At 43.7% G+C, this 19,669-nt stretch overlaps 1 protein-coding gene across 9 annotated transcripts in view; it reads right to left on the bottom strand.

Moving 5' to 3' along the window:
* The window catches only part of ATF7IP (activating transcription factor 7 interacting protein), a 188,598-nt gene that overhangs the window by 5,597 nt on the left and 163,332 nt on the right, over window positions 1-19,669 (bottom strand). For 8 of the 9 annotated variants that reach the window (XM_019514914.1, XM_019514910.1, XM_019514916.1 and 5 more), the window contains exons 12-13: window positions 8,768-8,926; window positions 7,040-7,225 (exon numbers count right to left, since the gene is read on the bottom strand). In XM_019514914.1, coding sequence (XP_019370459.1) covers window positions 7,040-7,225; window positions 8,768-8,926 — 345 coding nt within the window. The remainder of the gene's footprint in view (window positions 1-7,039; window positions 7,226-8,767; window positions 8,927-19,669) is intronic. The other variant, XM_019514911.1, reaches the window with a different exon arrangement.

Raw genomic sequence — 19,669 nt, forward strand, 5'->3', positions numbered from 1 at the left:
CCCTGGAAGCGCCAGCCATGAAGCCGGAAATGCACCCCCCCATCGGTGATCTGATGCCCCCCCAAGACTCGAGAGGCACCAGTCACCCATGCATACAGATATACATACATATATGGTTGGAGTGAAAGTACTCCATGAACTTCAGTTCAGGTTTTTTTGGCCAGAAGTGCATGCTGTGGGCTGCAACATCTTGTGCCTCCAGCCATGGGCACAAACCACTTTAAATGCTCACCAAAACAGGATCCAGGTGTTATGCAACTCCACAGTAGCAAGGAAGGAGAATTGGTCATAGTATACATCGACTACACATCTCAAAGAATGACCATTACTTTCAAGTAAAGCAATTTCTTCTGCCCATATGCAGTCCACTAGGGCTGTATGAAGCTTTGGTAGCCGATTCAATCTGGAGAAGATTCGGCCTGATTCGGGGACTGAATCTCCGAATCTGAAATCGAACTGGGAAACTAAGTAAAAGCTCTGCATCAATTCGAAGCATCCGAATTGATTTGGAAAATCTTTGGACAAAGATTTGGCCAATTCAGAGATTCAGCCATAGACTAAACAGGCAGCTGACAGCTGCCTCCAACTGGTAAGTCTGTTGGGGGTGGGGGAGAGAGAGGGTGTGGGGGAGGGCGGGATTGAGGCTGGGACAAGCTTCCCAGCTGGGTCAGGGGACTACTCAGGCACAGGAGTAGGGGAGCGTGGGATGTGGGCGCAGCATCACTGGGGATGGGGGCTCTGCCCTGCTGCTGCCTGCCCAGCCAGGGCAGGGGGCCAGGATGCAGGCAGGGCTCGCTCCAGGTGGAAGGGGGCAAGTGGCAACAGGGCATAGTCCTCGCTCCCAGCGCTGCTGTACCCACATCGCATGGCTACTGTGCCAGCTGGCAAGCAGTGGCAGAGCAGATCCCTCGCTCTCAGTGCTGATGCGGGTGTGGCAGTACTGGGAGCAGGGGCTCTGCCCTGCTGCTGCCTGGAATAAGCCACGCCTGCACTGTGCCTCGCCCTTCCCTGACTGGGCAAGCAGCAGCAGGGCATAGCCCCTGCGGCTCCCCCTACCAGGGCAGAGGCAGGCATAGCCAGAGGAGCCATGAGAGAAGCCCCCATGACTGCCCTGCCCTGCCCTGCCCTGCCCAGCCTCCCGGCACTTAAAAAAAAGATAATAAAAAAGAAGCCCCATACTCTCCAGCTGCAGCAGCCTCTGGGTGCTTGTGGCAGAGCCCCCCCGCACAGGGCAGGGCAGGGCAGGGCAGGGCAGGGGGTATCCCTCTACCCCCTCCTGGCACCTGTGCATCAGCTGTGCAGTGTGGCTCGGCAGGGCACTGTATGCTGTCTAGGAGCTGGGGCTGAGTGTTGCCAGGCTCTGGCTGAGACGTGGGGCCACCCACCTCCCAGGTGAATCAAACAGAGAGCTGGGGAATTGAAGCAGGGCCTGGGGAATCCAGACGGGGAATCGAATCGATTTGATTCCCCGTCCCCCAGTTCAATTCGCCTGGGAGCTGGTGTGGCTGGGGCTGAGCACTGCCAGGCTCCAACTGACATGTGGAGCTGCCCCAGCTCCCAGACAGAGCGTAGCACCCTGCCGAGCCATGCTGCACCCACACCATGGGGCAGCTGCCATGCAGGTGCCAGGCAGGGGAGGGGGCGATCCCCACTGCCCCTTGCTGCACAGGGGGTGGGGGCGAAGGGGCTCTGCCACAAGCGCCCAGAGGCCCTGATCACTGCTCCTGCAGCTGGTGAGTGCAGGGCTTTTTCTTTTAAAGTGCCAGGAGGCTGGGCTGGGTGGTGGATTAGACTGGGCAGGGCAGCCATGGGGGCTTCTTTCACGGCTCTCCCTGCCCGGGGAGAGGCAGGTACAGCCAGAGGAGCTACGGGAGAACCTGCAACTGCCCGGCTGTTCCTGCCTCTACCTGGCCAATTCAAATTGCCAAATTCCCCGAATCAGCACCATATCTTCCAAAGCAGATTTGGCCGAATTGATTCAGGACAGCGATCCAAGACTTTGAATCAAATTGCTGTCCTCTGAATCGGCAGAATCCAAATCGAATACTTCCCTATTTGCACAGGCCTACAGTCCACTACTGGTGACTCACACTTTCTGACCTGCATCAGAGGAGATGTGCTTTAGGAGTCTGTCTGAAAATAACTGAGGCAACCCTGTGAAAATGAGCATCAGATCTGATGCTTCGTAATGATAAGCAAACATATGCACTGCACCGCCAAACAGCTGCTTCACTTTCCAGTACTGGAACATTTCTCAAGATAAAGAAGCTGTTCGAGCTCTTCTAGACAAAGACTGTCATCTCAACTCTTGATCAAAAGTGGCCACTTCATAACAGAGCTTTATATGACTTATGAAAGTCTAATTAGACAGTTGCTATAACCTGCATTTTCACTCTCTTCCCATAAGGTTCAATTAATAGAGGAATAACTTGAGTGTCATAGTTTTTTCAGTTAGCAAGATTGCCCTGAGAAAATTTTGGGTATGAAGCAGCTTTACTTTTGTTTGAATGTAGCTTTGGGAAAAAACAGGTAGGTGCTGAGATGAAAAGTCAAAGACTACTATCAACAAAACTGCAGGGACAGAGTCTCACAGTTGCTCTATTTTTAACATTCTCTCTTCCCCTTCTGGTAGATGCTACTGCTTCTAAAACGGTTATTTGAATGGAAAAGTAGAAGAGAAAACATGCAGCTCTCTACCCAAAAGGCAGACCCTTTAAACTTATCAGTACACAACTGAGATCCTAAGGAGGGAAGAGGCTGTTCTACTACCTGTAGACGTACCTGCATAACGCCTTACTAGAAGCTAATGGTATGTAAAGGTGGAATACCTCTCGACTGGAAGTGGAAAGGTATCCCTAGATGATTGCTAGGGAGACTCCCAAGGAATTCTTTAGTGATAGAAGATAAACAAAGTCATCTGCTATCTCAATCCAAAACAACCAGCTGGTGTTTTTGTGCCCTAATAACGAACCTCTTCCACTTGGACAAGCAGCTTCAGAGCATCCTTTTAATTGAGGATGAGAATGTTCATACTTCAGCTGACCAAACCCCCTTGGCTTATTTTGTCCAATCAATATCTATGCCTTAAGATGTAGGGACCATAGAACTGGAGGAAGATTCTGCCAGTTTGAGAGATCCCATTAGCTAGAAAGGAAATTATACTGGGGGGGCCCTCAATGAAGAAATCTTCAGGTCTGACTACAAGAACCAAGTAGCTCAGTCATGCTGGTGCTACTATGATTATCCTCGCTGAATCTTTCCTTAGCTTCCTGAATTTATTTTGGATCAGCATAATGAAAAGGTAAGCATACATCAGGTCCAAGGAACAACAGATCAGAAACACATCAGACATGACCTCCTTTGGAAAAAATGTGAAGGTAAAGTCTGGCATGCTAAACTTGTGTGTGCACAAGAAGCTTCCTCAGGCAAGTTCCAAATGACGTCTTGAGACCAAATCTCAGATGATTAGTCAGCTCTATTAAGGTTTGGTATCTTTCTTGGTGCAAACAGGATACAGATCAAATAGCTCATTTCTATACCCCACAAAAAAGAAAACCTGTTACCAAGCAGAGCATATATAATAGGAAGATCCAGCAGTAGAACTAGTCTACTTCTGCCTAGGGTATCAGATCTGGTGCTCTGATGATACCAGTGACAATGACTGGTGATACATTAGCACAGGGGTGGGCAAAATGTGGCCTGGGGGCCAGATGCAGCCCGCCAGGCCATTCTATCCAGCCCGCGGGGCCCCTAAAATTTAGAAAATTAATATTAATCTGTCCTGGGCTGCCAATCATGCAGCCCTTGATGGCTTGCCAAAACATTGTAAATGGCCCTCTGCCCAAAATAATTGCTCACCGCTGCATTAGCATATCCTCTTCTAAAGTTCTAAAGCACTTCTGGGTGCTTCCCAGGTGGTACAGGTTTTCTGTGCTGGTAACAGTATAATTGCCTGCCTCTGTTGTGTTCGAAACTTCATACATGTTTGCTTTTATACAGGAGTACAGACTCCTTGGGAGCTCCTACATTGCTCAGAATCCTCTGGAGAGCATAAAATCTCATCCATCTAATTTAAAACTCTACACCCCTTAAATGGAAGATCTTTAATTTAAATTTACCTTTTTAGGGACTCCTGATAATTTGAACTCAGAGAATTTCCTTATGACACTTATGGTGTCAGAGCATCAAGGATCACCTGGACTCTGGAGAAACATGTTCTACAATTTTACATTCGCAAACCAAGGACAAAATCGCGTAAGTGGTCTTGAGGAAGCCTACCGGCAAATTTAGAGACAGAGTCCCAAATTTAAGTAATCGTGCATTGCCAGTAAGGTCTGGTTACTGGCAATTTTAATTTGAAGATTTGATATTAAATATATTTTCCATCCAAATTTATCTAGTTTCTTCAGCTCCTTGTCTTAAAATGTTGCTTTCTGCTGAGTGGTGTACATATAAAATTGAGTAGGAACATGAACACATTGACCTCTCCAACAGGAATATCTTCAAACAAAAGTCTCCATCTCATTGAGTTCAGCTTAGAAAAAGACTTACAAATGGCACATTATCTAGTATGTGCTCCTCATCCAAACACAATACGCCTGTGGTGTGCACATCATTTAGAGGCACTGTTGCATGCCTAAAATAATTATTAAACCTGGATATCTGTGTGGAGTCAAAGACAGTTCTGGATTCCAAGGCGACTCTCAGGCTATGTCTGTACCTACAAATACTGCACTTTCTGCTCTGCCGCCAGGACAGAGCCAGGCACTTCTAGTAGTTTCATGCAGCAGCTATGCTTCTTGAGTGTCATGTACACCATAAGCAGGCAGCAGGGGCTGACACAGCTGTGACAGCTGGCAGAAAGCACAGGAACATATACATCAGTGACTATCAACCAGGGTGTCAAGGAACCCTGTGTTTCCTTGAGATCCTTTCAAGGGTGCCAAGGGGACGCCATACAGTGTTATTTGGGTGGGCTACCATGATTCACAAAATAAACCCAAAGATTTCCAATAGGAATCCACAGTGTTAAAAACATTCTTATTGGCTGTGATATTTCCAAGTTCTCTACAACAGAAAAGAGTCAAAACCTAAGTTTCTAAGGGGTGCCTCAAGTCTAAAAATAGAGTTACTGGTCTACGTGAATCTTCACTTGGCTGCCAGGCAGCAGCAGGAGCCTTGCTCTACTCCATCGATGGGCTGTAACTCTGTTGGTAGAAGGACGCATTCTGCTTCTTCACAGAAGTTTAGATACAGATGCACTCAACATTTTGCCAACAGAACCTGAGTGCTGCTAATAATATTTTGCTGTATAGATTAGGCCTCAGACAAAAATAGACAGTCTTCTTTTTGTTACAGAATAAAGAAAACATTTATCAAAAGAATGCTCTGAAGTAACCCCAAAATTGACTGTCTCAGTTTGTACCTATTTACAAAACATGAGGCTGATCAAACAGTGAGCCAAGAGGCTCAGAAGTCGTCACAAGGTGCCACCTGCAGCCAGGGCTGGCGTTGGAAGGGCAAAAAGGAACTAAAAGACAGGCGAAGTGACCTCTTGCCCCCTTATGCAATTGGGTGCTGGCATGGTCTCCACAGGCCCTGCTGGCCAAATGAACAAAAACTCAAGGGCATGGGCACACATGCCCATCAAGCGTGGAGTATGTATGGACAAGCACTCAAAAGAACATTTTCTGCAGACTGGCATTCCACGGTGATCTCTCAAGTACTGACCGGCTCTGATATGTTCAAGGCCTGAGGCAATACAGCTGCAAGAAATGAATTGCAAAGATTCAGTTTAGGCTTCATTTGCTAGAAATATACTGTTTTTACTGATACTCTGACAAGGAGGCCCATCTCAAAACTAGGGATTAATTAACTCAAGGCACATACAACTGGCAGATATGAGTTTGCTTCATTCTCAGAACAAATAGTGGTAGTGACCATTTATAGCTGTCACGGTAGACACGTCCATAGCAAAAGAAAGGAGACAGATGAAACAAGGAATTATAAAGAAGCAGTTAAAAAAAACTTGCACTGAATACAGAAGTAGACTGATGTGTACATTTAAATTCCTTATAGCTGACATAAGGTATTTACTCAATACTAAGAGGAGGTTCCCCATAACATTTAACATGGGGAAAAAAACCCACCTGTCTTGGAAACAAGTATGAGGCAGCAGGAGGCAGGCTGCAGCTCTGGCCCCGACCTGGATGGGGTCTGCACCCCTGCCACATCTGCACTCCCTGCCTCTCCCTTTCCAAGCCTTGGGCCCTTACACAGTTCAATTTCCTAGCCCCCCTTATTAAATAATTAGATTCTGTATATGGAAAATTATAACAACTTCATAAATTTCTCTGTATAGAACCTAAGTATTTGGGGGAGGGGGGAGAGTCATCTTAAATTCAGGACAGTCTTGGATTTGGTAAATATGGTAAGATTGACAAACAATAAAGCTTGTTGCTGGGGGATAAAGCAAGTTAATTTCCCATAGTAGAGAGAGGAATTCGCTAACACCTACAGTCATGGAGACTCCAGTCTGCATCGTAGCACATATTATGCACAGCATGGGACAACGCAAGTTATGAATTTACGTTAAAATGTTAGATGTGGAAGCTGAATGCCCAGTTTGTAAGCCATGCCTGATTTACCATGCTGGTTTAAACAGTAACATGTAACAGTAAAACAACAAATTGCTTAACAATACAAGATTTCTTATTTCCCAATCAGGGTATCTTAACAGAAGTCTCTAGCCAAGCAGATGTTTAATTACATTATGTGCTCACAAATGGTTTGGGCAAATCATCCCAAAGTGCATGCAAGGGAGTGTCACTGACTGCAATGACTCCAGTTCAACCTTCCCTCATCCACGTTTGCATGAGGGGTGCTTTCAAGTAAACACAGTCTTAATGGTACGAGATTCACTCACGTCTTTGTAAACTAAAAATTCATCCCACAGCTTTGCATGGCACTGTTTAAAAAATCTGGGCAACAAGAAATCTGGTATTATCAAGATACACTGAACATGAAAAGGGACTCTTACCTCCACTCTGTGGGTTGACCTGCCTTAAACCAGGGCTCTGCATGACAGCTCCTCTCACAGGATTCGGAGCTGGAGGTGCAGGAAGAGTAGTATAGACCACCTGATGGTTAGCAGGAGCACGTGGTACAGGGAGCCTTGCAGCAGTCTGAGTCACTGGACGATGGGTTACATTCACTGTTGTTGGAGCTGGAGGAAGGGGCGGGAGAGGGGGGCAGGGAAGAAAGGAGATCAGACACTGAAGTTAGAAGTAGTCCCAAATTGGAGTCAAAGATTAAAATGAGATCCCATTTCAGAATGCAGACATCTTAAATGACTGCGCTGAGCAAAGCAATAGCAGTTTTTATGAGACTCAACTAGTTGCATGTGTTTTTAGGAAGAGATTAAGAGGATATAGCAGGTTATGGTCTAAGCAAAACTGAAACATTTTTGTCATTTCCTTAACATGTGGAAATAGCAAAATACATGTAATTTCTAGGTAAACAAAGGCAACCATTATAGGATACCCCAAAAAGTAAAGTTTAGGCCAAAGAATACCATTTTAGCAAGACTGCAAACACTCCAAAATGGACACACTTTACTACTAATTGCATCTCTCCTCCAAAATACTAGTTGAATTCTAATTCCAAGTGCTACTATGGGAAAGTCAGGCTGGTAGGAGAATCAGCAAAATAGATTTCTGAGGGCAGGAATCTAATAATTTCATGGCTAACTGAAAATTTTTCCTTCGCATCCTTTTGACTTTGAGTCAAGCTGTAAAGATGAATAAACCTGCCTTAGTGTCAAGACTTGCACAGCAGCCACAGAATCTATTACTAAGGTAATCTGCAATCCAAAGAACTGTGTCTTCTGCCATGCCACACATGCATGGCAGGAAGCACAATTGGGATTTGATCCCTGATCTCACAAATCATGTGCTATATTGTTAGTGCAGAGGGAGCCTGGGATTGCGATCTCAGGCTCCCTCTGCACCACCACATAGCAAGCTGGGGGCTTGGTGTTCCCGTGGCTTGCAAAGCTGGTCAGCTGACTGGTGCTCCCACCTGCAGGAGTGCACAGGAGCCAAGGGCTCCCATGTGCTCCTAGCCACAAATGACAATCAGCTGACTAGCACTCCTAGCCTCAGGAGCACACTGGAGTCTTGACATACGCTTGGTTAATCATATCTTAGGTGTAATGTTTGCCAGGGGCCTGACAGCAAGTTGCTGGACTCGTTATTCTGGTGTCATCCTTTCAGTTATTCAAACCCTGCAGCTAATAGGGTACCTAGTACCTGAACACCCCTCCCTTGGGCAGCTACTTATAGCTTTCAGTGGCCTCTCCAGCTGCCTTTCACACGGCCAACAATGTTGCTAGGAGGGAATTTTCTACTGAACCTCCTCTTTTAATTGGAGTACAAGAAACAATGTTCTCCTGGATTATTCAAGATTCTCCTCTTCTAATTCTGTAATTCCCAGAAAGGGGCAGCATCTACGGGACTTAAAGCATCTAAAGCTATCCTGGACTTTGTGCCCTTCCAGGATGAGCATCTTCCTCCTGCTTCACTTTTTATAGCTTTGAAAGAACCCACATAGATTAGAAAGGCCTGGCTGGGCCTAAAAAGAAGGACAATCTGCTAAAATATGGTCAGAATATTCATTGGACAAAAGTAAGCAGATGCAAGGAATATACAAGAGCCCATTTTAAAAAGACAAATTGCCACATGCATAGAACTATCCAAAAGGAAGTTACCTGTAGGTAGTACATGTATGGTGGTCTGGGAAGGTCCACTTGTTGGCACACCTGTCTGCTGCAGAGTCGTCGTCTGCAAAGGCTGCAAGGGGCGAGCCACGGGTTGGGTGGATAGGCTCATTCCAGACACACCTGACGGATTCTGCTTTTTGGCATCTGCTTCAAAAACAGAATGAAACAGTAGTCAGTAGCAAACAGAATTTGAAAAGCCATTGGGTCATTCTAGGTACTTTCCCTGCCTCTCTTGAACCACAAGAAAAAAAAAAAAAAAGAAAAAAGTCTTCCACTATGCTTGCCAGTGTGGGGGCTCTTCCATATTTTCATTCTTCAAGCTATTATGAAAAAAATCCTCTTAAGGACCTGACTCATCATCCTGATCTGAGACGCTAAATATTTCATTCTGTTATCACCACAAAATGCTTGACAGTCCACTGACAGTTCAGAGCCAAAAACGCATGAAGCCCCTGGCTTCTTTACTATTCATTTCATCCAAGAAGAGCACAGACCAACTGCAGATGCTTCCTCAGCCTGACGGAGGGTGTTTGTGCCCAAAAGCTGGCAAAGAAGAACTTTTTCCAATTACTGGAGTTGGTCTAATAAAAGATATCAGATTTACCCAAAGAACCTTGTCTGGCTAGAACCTATACTCATGTTACTCCTACAACGTTTAAATACCTGACGCAGTGATTTTTCAACCACCTCCCACTGAAAAATCTCTTCCACAACTCAACGAGTATGCATTATTTTTTAATTCAGTAAAGACATGGTGTACTTTGCTGAATAACTGTTGTCATGCTTTAGAATTTCCCCGCTCCTAATACTGGCTGACATGCATGCGCTCTCCTACTGAATTAATTCCTTTTAGCCTAAAATTAATTTAATTGCATTTCTCTCTCTTAGAATTCCTTCCAATGTTTTTTTCTAAGAATGATATAAATTATGATGCTCTTCCTTGCATCAAGATGCTGCTTACCTTGCCCTGCTGAAGGATGCGGAGAAATCCTACCAAGTAAAATACTCTTACATGCTTTAGTAAAAGCAAGTTAAAATTAAGTATATCGCAATTCCTTCATCTACAAGGCTAATGAGGAAGAGAGGAGACAGCTGATCTGTTCCTAGATGTCTTGGATGCTGTAAGCAGATGGGGGAAGGATGTGTGAGGCGGCTACAATGAAAAAGTGAATTTTCTAGTGCTAAAAATCCCACATAAACAAGTGTGCCGAGGAAAGCTTTAATGGTTCTCCCAAAAGACCTGGACTGACAAGTGTGCTTCTAGCACCCACTGACTTATTTCAACAGCCCACCCAGAATTTTAAGATGCAACGAATCAGACAAAATCAGCACTAGGCTCTTAATAGAAGTACCAGTACGTAATGGTGATAGGAAACAACATGCTTTTTTAAGGTGACAAGAGACTACATTAAACTCCATTAAAAGGTAGTAAAAACGGTTTCAAGCTTCAGGCCAACACAAAACCTGAAGAATACTCAAAGTGTTTCCACTCTTCAGAGTTATTTTTATGGCCTTACCAAGAGGTTTCAGTGAAATAAAACAGCTGCTCTAAGAAAACAAAGCAAAGAGAATCCTTACCAAAAAATCTGACCTTGGTTTTGACTTCATAAATTTTAACACCAACAGCAAATAGTTTTAAGCAGTACCCTTCACAAGCTGTTCTGTGGCAGTACGAAAATACCGTTAAAGACCACTTAAACAAAAATGCAATTAAAAACATTAAGAATTTACAATCTTACTATTTTCCTACAACCAGACTACTCAGTATGTTTCAGCGATGTTACTCGAAGGACAAAGTAGCAGTGAGCAAAGAACGGAAACCTTTTAGAACAGGTGGGCAAAATATGGCCCACGGGCCGCATCCAGCCTGCCAGCTGATTGGATTCAGCCCGCAGGCAGGCACCCACCAATATACTGTATCCAGCCCTGCCTGCGGCTGTCCCTGCTGCACTCTGCCAGGGGCCAAGTCCTGCCCAGGGCAGAGCATGCTGCGCTCCTAGCCTCCTCTGCCAGCATGCAAAGCTTCTGAGCAGGGTGCCTGCTGCTGCCACTGCCCAGGGAACAGCTGGGCTCCCTCAGCCTCCAGCAACTCCTGTCCCTGCTGCAGTGCTCCGGGCAGCAGGTAGGAAGGGGAAGCTACAGTGTTGAGGGGAATGGGGTGGGCTCTGCCTGCAGCTCACCCTGGTCCTGCTCAGGCTGGGCAGGGGAGTGTGTGTAGATGGAGGGGAGAGCAGGGGAACACAAAGAAGCTTGGCTGCTCACAAAACCCTGACGGGCAGGCAGGGACAGACAGGAGTGGGGAGCAGCAGCAGAAGCCAGTGTGCAGCTCCGCCAGGCAGGCACACAAGAGAAAAGCAACGGCAGCAGGAGCCAGCACAGGCTTGGCTGCAGCCCTGCCAGGTAGGTGTGGGACAGAGACTAAGAGAGCTCATGATGGCAGACTCGGCTCCCTGCCTCCCTCCCCAAACGCAGGGGCTTCTATTGGTGCCAGCCCGTAGGAGCTGCTTTCCTGCTCTTTGCAGCGCACTGCAAGGCAGGCAGGCAGCGCCGATCCCTTCCCCTCTCCCCCACCTGCAACGGGCTGGGCCAAGCCACATCACAAAGAGCAGGCAGAGGGAAGCCCCCTCCCCATGCACTCACTCAACCCACCTACACCCCACACATGTACCCATACCCCCCTCCATACCCAAATACACCCAACACTGTCCCACACCCCCCAACCACATACATCACACACACATACTCCCACACCCCACATACACAGACATGCACCCACATACCCTAAACACACCCTACACCTCAACCACACACCCCACACCCACACCTCCCCACATTCACCCACACCCCCTCAAACCCACACATGTCCAACAGTCCCACTCTGACACTGAAATAGTCATTTTCCCCACACTCCAACCACACATCCCACATATACACCTGAACCCTCCCTCACCCACACCATACCTACACACCCACACACCTCACACCAACCACACCCACCCCACACCCCTCCTACACCCCCACGGACTGCCCCTACACCATACCCACAGCCCACACATCCCCCCAACCACACATCCCACATATACACCTCAATCCTCCCTCACCCACACCATACCTACACACCCACACACCTCACACCAACCACACCCACCCCACACCCCTCCTACACCCCCACGGACTGCCCCTACACCATACCCACAGCCCACACATCCCCCCAACCACACCTCCCTCTCCTACCCCTTCACACACAACATACAAGCAAACCTCCACCCCTAAAAGGATTACTTCATGGAAAAGGGGAGAGATGCGCAGTGGCAAAGGTCAAGAGTCAGGGGGCAGGGCCACCTTTGCGGCCCTTGATGCCTCACCAAAACTCGTTAAGCATCGCCTTCTCCCGTTTTAGAATGAAAGTGCTTTAAGACAAACGAAGATGAAGATCTATTTCACAGAAATGGGAACTATTTCACAGAAACTGCCTGTGTGCCTGCCTTCATTAACTTAGCCCTCCCATAACAGCAAGGTATGGCTGACACCCTATAAGCCATTGCTTACTTAGACCCACAAACAAGTTAGCACTATGCCCTAAGAAATCTTTTGACTACTTTCAAATGGTAGCTTTTTGCACAGAAAACCAAAGATTTCCCCACAATCAAGAAGTTATTTTGCTCTCTCCAGAAAGGCAGCCCATTGGTGAGGGCTACACCAGTTCACTACAAAAATTATATCAAATTGCTAAATATTTACACAAAAAGGGCAGTGGACAACCATGTTATAGTGAGGAATTTAGATGTTATGGATGTACTGAAACCAGTGAGCTAGAAATGAAAGTCTATAAATCCCATTACTAAGAACCCAAATCTTTTTCAAATTGTCTTATCTAGAAACAACAGCTTGTAAAAAGATGGTATTTATGTGACAACATGCTTCAGATTAATTGCACAGTTTTATTAAAATAATCAAACTAAGCCTCTTAAAATTTTAGTTTCCCAATCATTACATTTCAAAGTAAATAGATTTATTCGACCCAAATTCTACAGTTTATAAATAAAACCGCTATATTAATCTACAAAAGAAATTCACTTTGATAGTAGGAATAACCAGATACAGTATGATAAAATTAACAAATGGTTATGAACAATAAAAATAGCAGTTATGTGACAGAAGTGGAAAGGGTAAATTGTCAAATAAATAAAAGAAATTGAAATCAGAAAAATAGGTGAATTTGTACCTGCAGTACTTAAACTGAATAGTTAAAAACATTTTTAGAAAAAGAACAAGTACAAAGAGAACTACTTTTCTGATCCGCATTTCATGTACATCACATTTATCAAAAAACCTATGAATGCTTAACCTTTGCTTGAGAAAGTCAGAGAACTGCAGAAGAGCTTACTGTGCTCCTGTGCAGCCTCAAGTGTCATTGATAAATCAAGAGATCAGTTCAGATTCAAGAATGTTCTGTTGTAAATTATACCTGGAGAGGAAAAACCACAACTGCTCTTCAGACAACCGGTTTAGCTAGCAGCACCTGCAGCCAAACGTGCATGTGTTTAAACAGATATTAGCATACTGGCAGTGGAAGCAAAACTCAGTGCTTAATGCAGTTAACCTGTGACAGATTACTGTTCTCTATCACAGAACATTGTAACAATGGGCGTATGCAACTCCAAGTCTATTGAGCAATGATTTTTTATTAAATTTATCAAATAAGAGTAGCTAGAAAACAGAAAATATAGCATAAAGCCAAGAAAGCAAAAACAATAATTCAACTACAGACCTGTTTAAGGTCTGATGTCAGTAGCAAAAATAAAAACAATGTTTGAAGGAAAGAATGCAGACATGGAGTTAAGTGGAAAAAACACGATAGGTTTTTACCAATAGCATCAATTACTTGAGCCATGTTATTTGAACTTCATTGTCTGGTAAAAGAATGGGTATCTACTCAACTCCCATGACTGCATTAACATACTGCACAAGATACCACATGGGAAATTATTAAACTGCAGAATATCATTATTAGTACAGGAACTGTAATATAGGTAAGGAACTAGCTAAAGGGAAGACAATGATGGGTAGTTCTGAAAACAGAATAACTGGGGTGGAGAGGAGTTAACTGTGGTAATTCCTAAAGGATTAGTTTTGAGATTGATTTTCTTTAACATATTTCTTTAATGCTGACACAATAAGCAGAAATGTGTTAATGGAACTAGCTGATGAAACAACGCTGGGCAGCACAGCCAACACAGAGGACAACTGATTTATCTCAAAAGAAGAAGATGACCTTGGCATTACAGTAATAAAGACAGGATGAAATTCAATAGTTCAAAGTGCAAGGTCACATATTTAAAGACTAACAAGGAATTCTACTATGTTTTGGAAATGACTGAGGAGGAGAAAGACTTGGGTATATTAATTGAGTGAAGAATAACTGAGCCATCAATGCAATGTACCTATGATAAAGATAACTATTACCTTAGGATGCATTTCAGATTACTTAATTTCAGCAGACACCGGGGAAGAACTAAATGCCACTATACATGGTGCTAGTAAGAATTTTTATCTCAAATAGTATATGTTCTACTCACTCATATGTCACAAAGATAAACTCAAAACTAAAACAGGTACAGAGAAGGGCAAACTCAAAACTAAAACAGGTACAGAGAAGGGCTTTGATGACCATCAGGAGAATGAAGAATCCACCTTATGTAAAGAATACTAAAAGGATTTGCTGTAAGCAAAGCAAAGCAAAGCAAAGGCTGAGAGGCAATCTGATTGCTTTATACAGTATAGGTATATCAGAGTCGGTGAAGGGGAATGAACTTTTTAAATTAAAGACCAATCCTGGCACAGAACAAATCTGTACGAACCAGTCATGAATAAAATTGAGCTGGAAACTAGATTAACTTTTTAAATCATCAGAAGCAGGAAACAACCTATCTGGAACAGCCTTCCAATAGAAACACTTGAGCATGGACCACCTTTTTGCCATACTTGAATACTGTCTACTACACTGATACTTGAACAAGAAAGACTAGGGCTCCTAGGTACAAAGCTAACAAATTAATTTTAAGGTGTGGCCTGATAAATTTATGTATGGGATTATATGGATGTAGTTAACGGAACTTGACAACTCAGGAAATCCTTTCCAGCCCCATTTCTTCCTATGGAATCTCTGATTCAAATGTTACTATGAATTCAATTATTTTTTAAAATGTTTAAGCAACTTACAGTTTGGATCTAAATGGCAGTCTATATACACAGCACATTCTAGGTAGGAATATGAGCTGAGTTCTAACTTGAAGTTCTTAGGCAAACAGAGGAAGAAAAAAGGGAGAGAAAATTATACGCATATGCACATATATTTAAAAAAAATTCTCACTTCCCACTATTCCCTACATTCTTCAACTTGGATAAAAGGGGCAAAGTAAGTTCATGGAAGTCATACTTCCAGGCTATGGTCTGCAAATATTTTCATGTAATATGGCAGCATAATATGCATGGGTTCCCAGAAATAAATGGGCTATCTGCCTCTTTGTACGTTAGTTGACAACGTAACAGTATTAGGAAAATTATCTACCACTGTTAGATTAGCTTACTTGTTTCTTGTACATGTCAACTCTTCAGAAATCATACTAGTTTAAAGGCTACTATTTAGATAATAAAATCAAAGGCTGCCATTTATCTCATCATCATCCTAAACTCCTGTGAACATAGATAGGTTTCTCCCCTCATATGAAGTTCGGTTTCCTTCAACTTGTTCTCCCATGTAAAAGACACCTGGATTTCTGGACAGCATTTCTTTTTTAAAAAGAGTCAGATGTTTGTTGAAACATTAAAACCACTTGCTTATGTAATTTAGATTTCACCATTCTTAGACCAGAGGACAAGCTTATACGCATGAGAAAAAAAACCTCAGCTGATCCAGAGAGTAGGGAGCTGAATAATCGCACCTGTGAGTTACTTCCAGAGTGATGTAGAAATCCACATTATCCTCTATGCTTACGTAAAATATACAAATGTGAGTACTAATTGCATTGGTTTGAAATCTTGTTGAAGCCCTGCATTTCTCTCTGGATATTCTATGCATCTTACAATATATGCTCTATTTTAGCTGTACTGTCAACATAAGAAAATGGAAATTCCATTTTAAGAGCCGCACCATAGTGCTATGTTTAACAGAAAAATCTACTGTATGGTAGACATCCATCCTTTCATATTTTTGTCATCATGTTTCCTGACAATATGTACAAATTCTTAAGTGCCTGTGGGTCACAGTCCTATCAGCTGGTTTAGGAAAGGAAAAGAATGTTATTTTCTCACTTGGTTTTGTTGGTCCACACACCAGCTCACATGGATCCATCTCTTTGGACCTTAAGGTCAGGAAACAGCAGCTGGCTAATCAGGAACAAAGCTGTGATACTTTCTGCTGGAAAATTCCTCCCATGCTGTAATCTCAGGTTTGAATCGTACAAAAAAAGTTCAAACTTTTGGAGTAATTGTTTATAAGGAGATAATGGGAATCTATACTGGATACAGGAATTGAGGGAAAGGATAGATGAATATCACCCTCTACAAGTTTCGGAATTGTGGGAGTGACCTCGCTAAAGGAATGACTTTACAGAGGTGTTCAATGGAGGAACTGTTTAATATCAGACATATCCTTCCAAGAGCTGAAAGATTTTCAAACAGGTTTTCTCATTTAAAGGATATGAAGATTATCTTACTTGTTTTTCCTAAGGCACCTGATTACATTCAGTTAAAGCTCGACTTGATGTTAAAATGCACACCATGTTTTTGAGGAGGTTTCACTGGCCAAGAATGCTGTTATAAGCGCTGTTTGTTTTTTGCTGCAGGAAGTGCTAACAAGAAACATGTTTGTAACGTTGCTTCATTTTTGTGGTTGTGTAGTATTTAAGTTGGAAGGATAATGAAGCAAGATACAGCTGTCTTTTCACAAAATTGAAAATGTTAAGGCTGTGTTTACTACTATTCCTATTTCCTAATTTTCAAAGGTGTAATGCAGAGAGCCTTCTCTGCATCTTCTGTGGATAACACAAACCAGAGTCTACAACAGAGTAAGTTCTGCTGAAAAAAAACCAATTCCCTTTCTTACTGATACCACTGTACCTGGGTCCTGGCCACTGAACCTGGAAAGGTCCAAAAATGACAGAGTCTATTAAACACTGACGCTTGTTCTGTTATAGTGTTTTTCAAGGAGAAGCTTAGGTCTGGTAAGAAACCGATGGACAACTGACTTACAGAGGTCCACACTATGATCGAAAACCTGAGGCATCTATTTTTACAGCAAGTGAAAATGATTTTGGGATTGTTTTTTAAAGTAGGACTAGTGGCAAGAGGTGTAAGCTACTGCAATCATTTTGGTGCAGACCCTTCTCTCACAGCACACTGAGGCAAAAGAATGAAGAGTTTTGGCACTGTCCACTTCATTGCATTGGTCTGCTGCTGTTTGTCAATTTAAAGGACCAAGACAAAATGATACAATGGTAGCCTTCCATTAACAAAGGATCTTCAAGATGTTGTAAAAATCTGTAGAGATCTCACTGCAGGTGCCTGTGCAACTCTGTATGCGAGACTGGACTTTTAGCTTGCAGATCTGTCTGATCTGTATGTGCCCCATATGCTGCTTCCTACTCCTTTATAAGAGGATACAAGCTGTAACCCTTCTCTGTTCCCTTGAATTACTGAAGATATGTAAAACTGAAATGGAATGTGGAATCCACGTTGATTTTTTCATCACAAAGGCCCATCCATTACTATAAGAGAGCAGATCTTTCTTTGAGTTTTTAATCACTGTTGAGCCAGTTGTATCAGACTTGCATGGATGGTGAAAGAAGGGAGTTTAAGCTTCAGTCAGTTAAAAAAATTATTACAGTACTGCTCTCCCAAAGTTGAAACTGCCAGGGCAAGACATTTAACATGAGTCTGCTGAGGTTACTCCATTTTGCAGTTTTTTGAGGTTGGCACATCCCTCAGGCAGTAGATATTTTGACAGAACAGGTTTGGAAGAAGCAGCTCATGAAATGCCTGGAAATTAATTAGCTGAACCACTGAGATTCACCTGCAAGGTGGTTTAGCCTTTAAATGTCCTGGAAATGGTGCAAAAAAGACAAGGAGACAACTAGAAAGACTGAGGACTATCAATGCAACATAGCAAAGTTCGGGAAATATCCAGAATCTGCACAGCTTTTCTCCCAGCCTTGACTGCAGTTTTGGGAAGACGACCAGAAAGGTGAAGTAGTTTGGGTGGAATTCTGAGACCGCTTTCGGGATGAATTGGAGACGGGGTCTCAATGCCATCCTGTCGTCCTAAAAGTATATGGAAGGTGATGATGGCATGAAGGCTCAGAGATTACTGGCTTTCCATCCTGAGGTGATGGCCAACTTGACGATACAGTTGTGTACAAAACATTAGGGAAGTTTCAAAGACATGCTTTATGAGTGTCAGAAAAATAGTGTTGATATTCATGAGGGGGAAATATTTCTAATTAAAGAGTAAATATGAAGGAAGTCCTTGAGGGATCTGATACCTCCGTATATGAGAAAAATTGAGTATGACTGTAGTAGAGTATGATATGCAGAAACTGACAGCGGATAAATTCAGAAAGGAAAATCCAAGGCCTATTTTTTTTTTTTTTTTTTATAAGCAGGATGGAGTTGAAGATCTTTGGTATCTGCTGGGTCCCTCATTTACCAAGAGGACAATCCTGACTAGATGAGAAGCTGAAAGGTTGCAAAACAGCCCATCAGGTCAATCACTGACGTTTTTGTCTCTGGAATCCCAGGAACCCTCATAAGGAACTCCTGGAAGAATCTGAAGTCATCATGCACTGATAGTAAAGCCAAAGATACTGCTTTACCAGGAAATGAAGATGATAAAATCAAAGGCTGATAAGTAAGGCCAGTTCTTCCTGTTACTTTGGTGTCAGGAATCAGAATCAAATGATTGGGAGAGTTATCTCTTTCCCTTCAAGTGAGGTGGAGACCAACTTCTTGATAGAGAATACTGTCAACTTCAACAGGGTCACGACAGAATATCACTAAAGTACAGATGGTTTGTTAGATACTGACCAGTCCGGTGTCACGTCTAACACGCCACTCACTGGGCAGCTGAGCTCTTTAGGGAAACCTAGCAGATTTCACTGTGGTATCAACTGCTGACCTCAGGGAAGAGTTTTCTACTTAGGGATGGTAAGGGTGTATACCTCAACAATAGCAAGGAGACAGAGATCCTCTTTAGGTACGGGGCAAAAAGAGCACGGTGCTCTCAGTCCCAATGTCTGTAATGGCAGAGACAGGCAGTTTGGTACACACTGGCTGTCTTTGATGTCTCTCACAGAGGTGGAGCCCAGGGGAGAAGAACAACAAACAATGCCTTACTAGAGTTGGAACTGGTACCCATGGGATCCTGCGTGCCACTAACTTCTTCCTTACTTCAGCCCTCAACAGTATGTAGGACTCAACAGATTTACTTCAGAGAACTTACAGGATCTTCCTTAGGGGCATACACAGACCACTTAGTGGACTGTTTGCATCTTAGTTCACAGCATACTCCTTCAATGATGGACTGACAACAGAAGCGTTCATGGTGGCTTTGGTGCTATTGACGTTGGACCCAGCTTGGGTGCTGAAACTGCTGGCACCAGATGTCTGTGCCAGGCTTTGGCGTTGCTTACCTACTATACAGGATACTGGATTCATAGATTCATAGATTAAGGGTCGGAAGGGACCTAGTAGATCTTCTAGCCCGACCCCCCGCCAGGGCGGGAGAACAACAAAAAAAACCCCAAAAAGAGAAACGGGACTCAAATGAGTCCAGCCAGGTAGGCATCCAGCCTCTTCTTAAAGACCCCCAGGGTAGGGGCCAGCACCACTTCC

The sequence above is a fragment of the Gavialis gangeticus genome, unplaced genomic scaffold (assembly GCF_001723915.1).
Source record: "Gavialis gangeticus isolate Ggan-Ray unplaced genomic scaffold, GavGan_comp1, whole genome shotgun sequence".
NCBI classification, from domain to species: domain Eukaryota; kingdom Metazoa; phylum Chordata; order Crocodylia; family Gavialidae; genus Gavialis; species Gavialis gangeticus.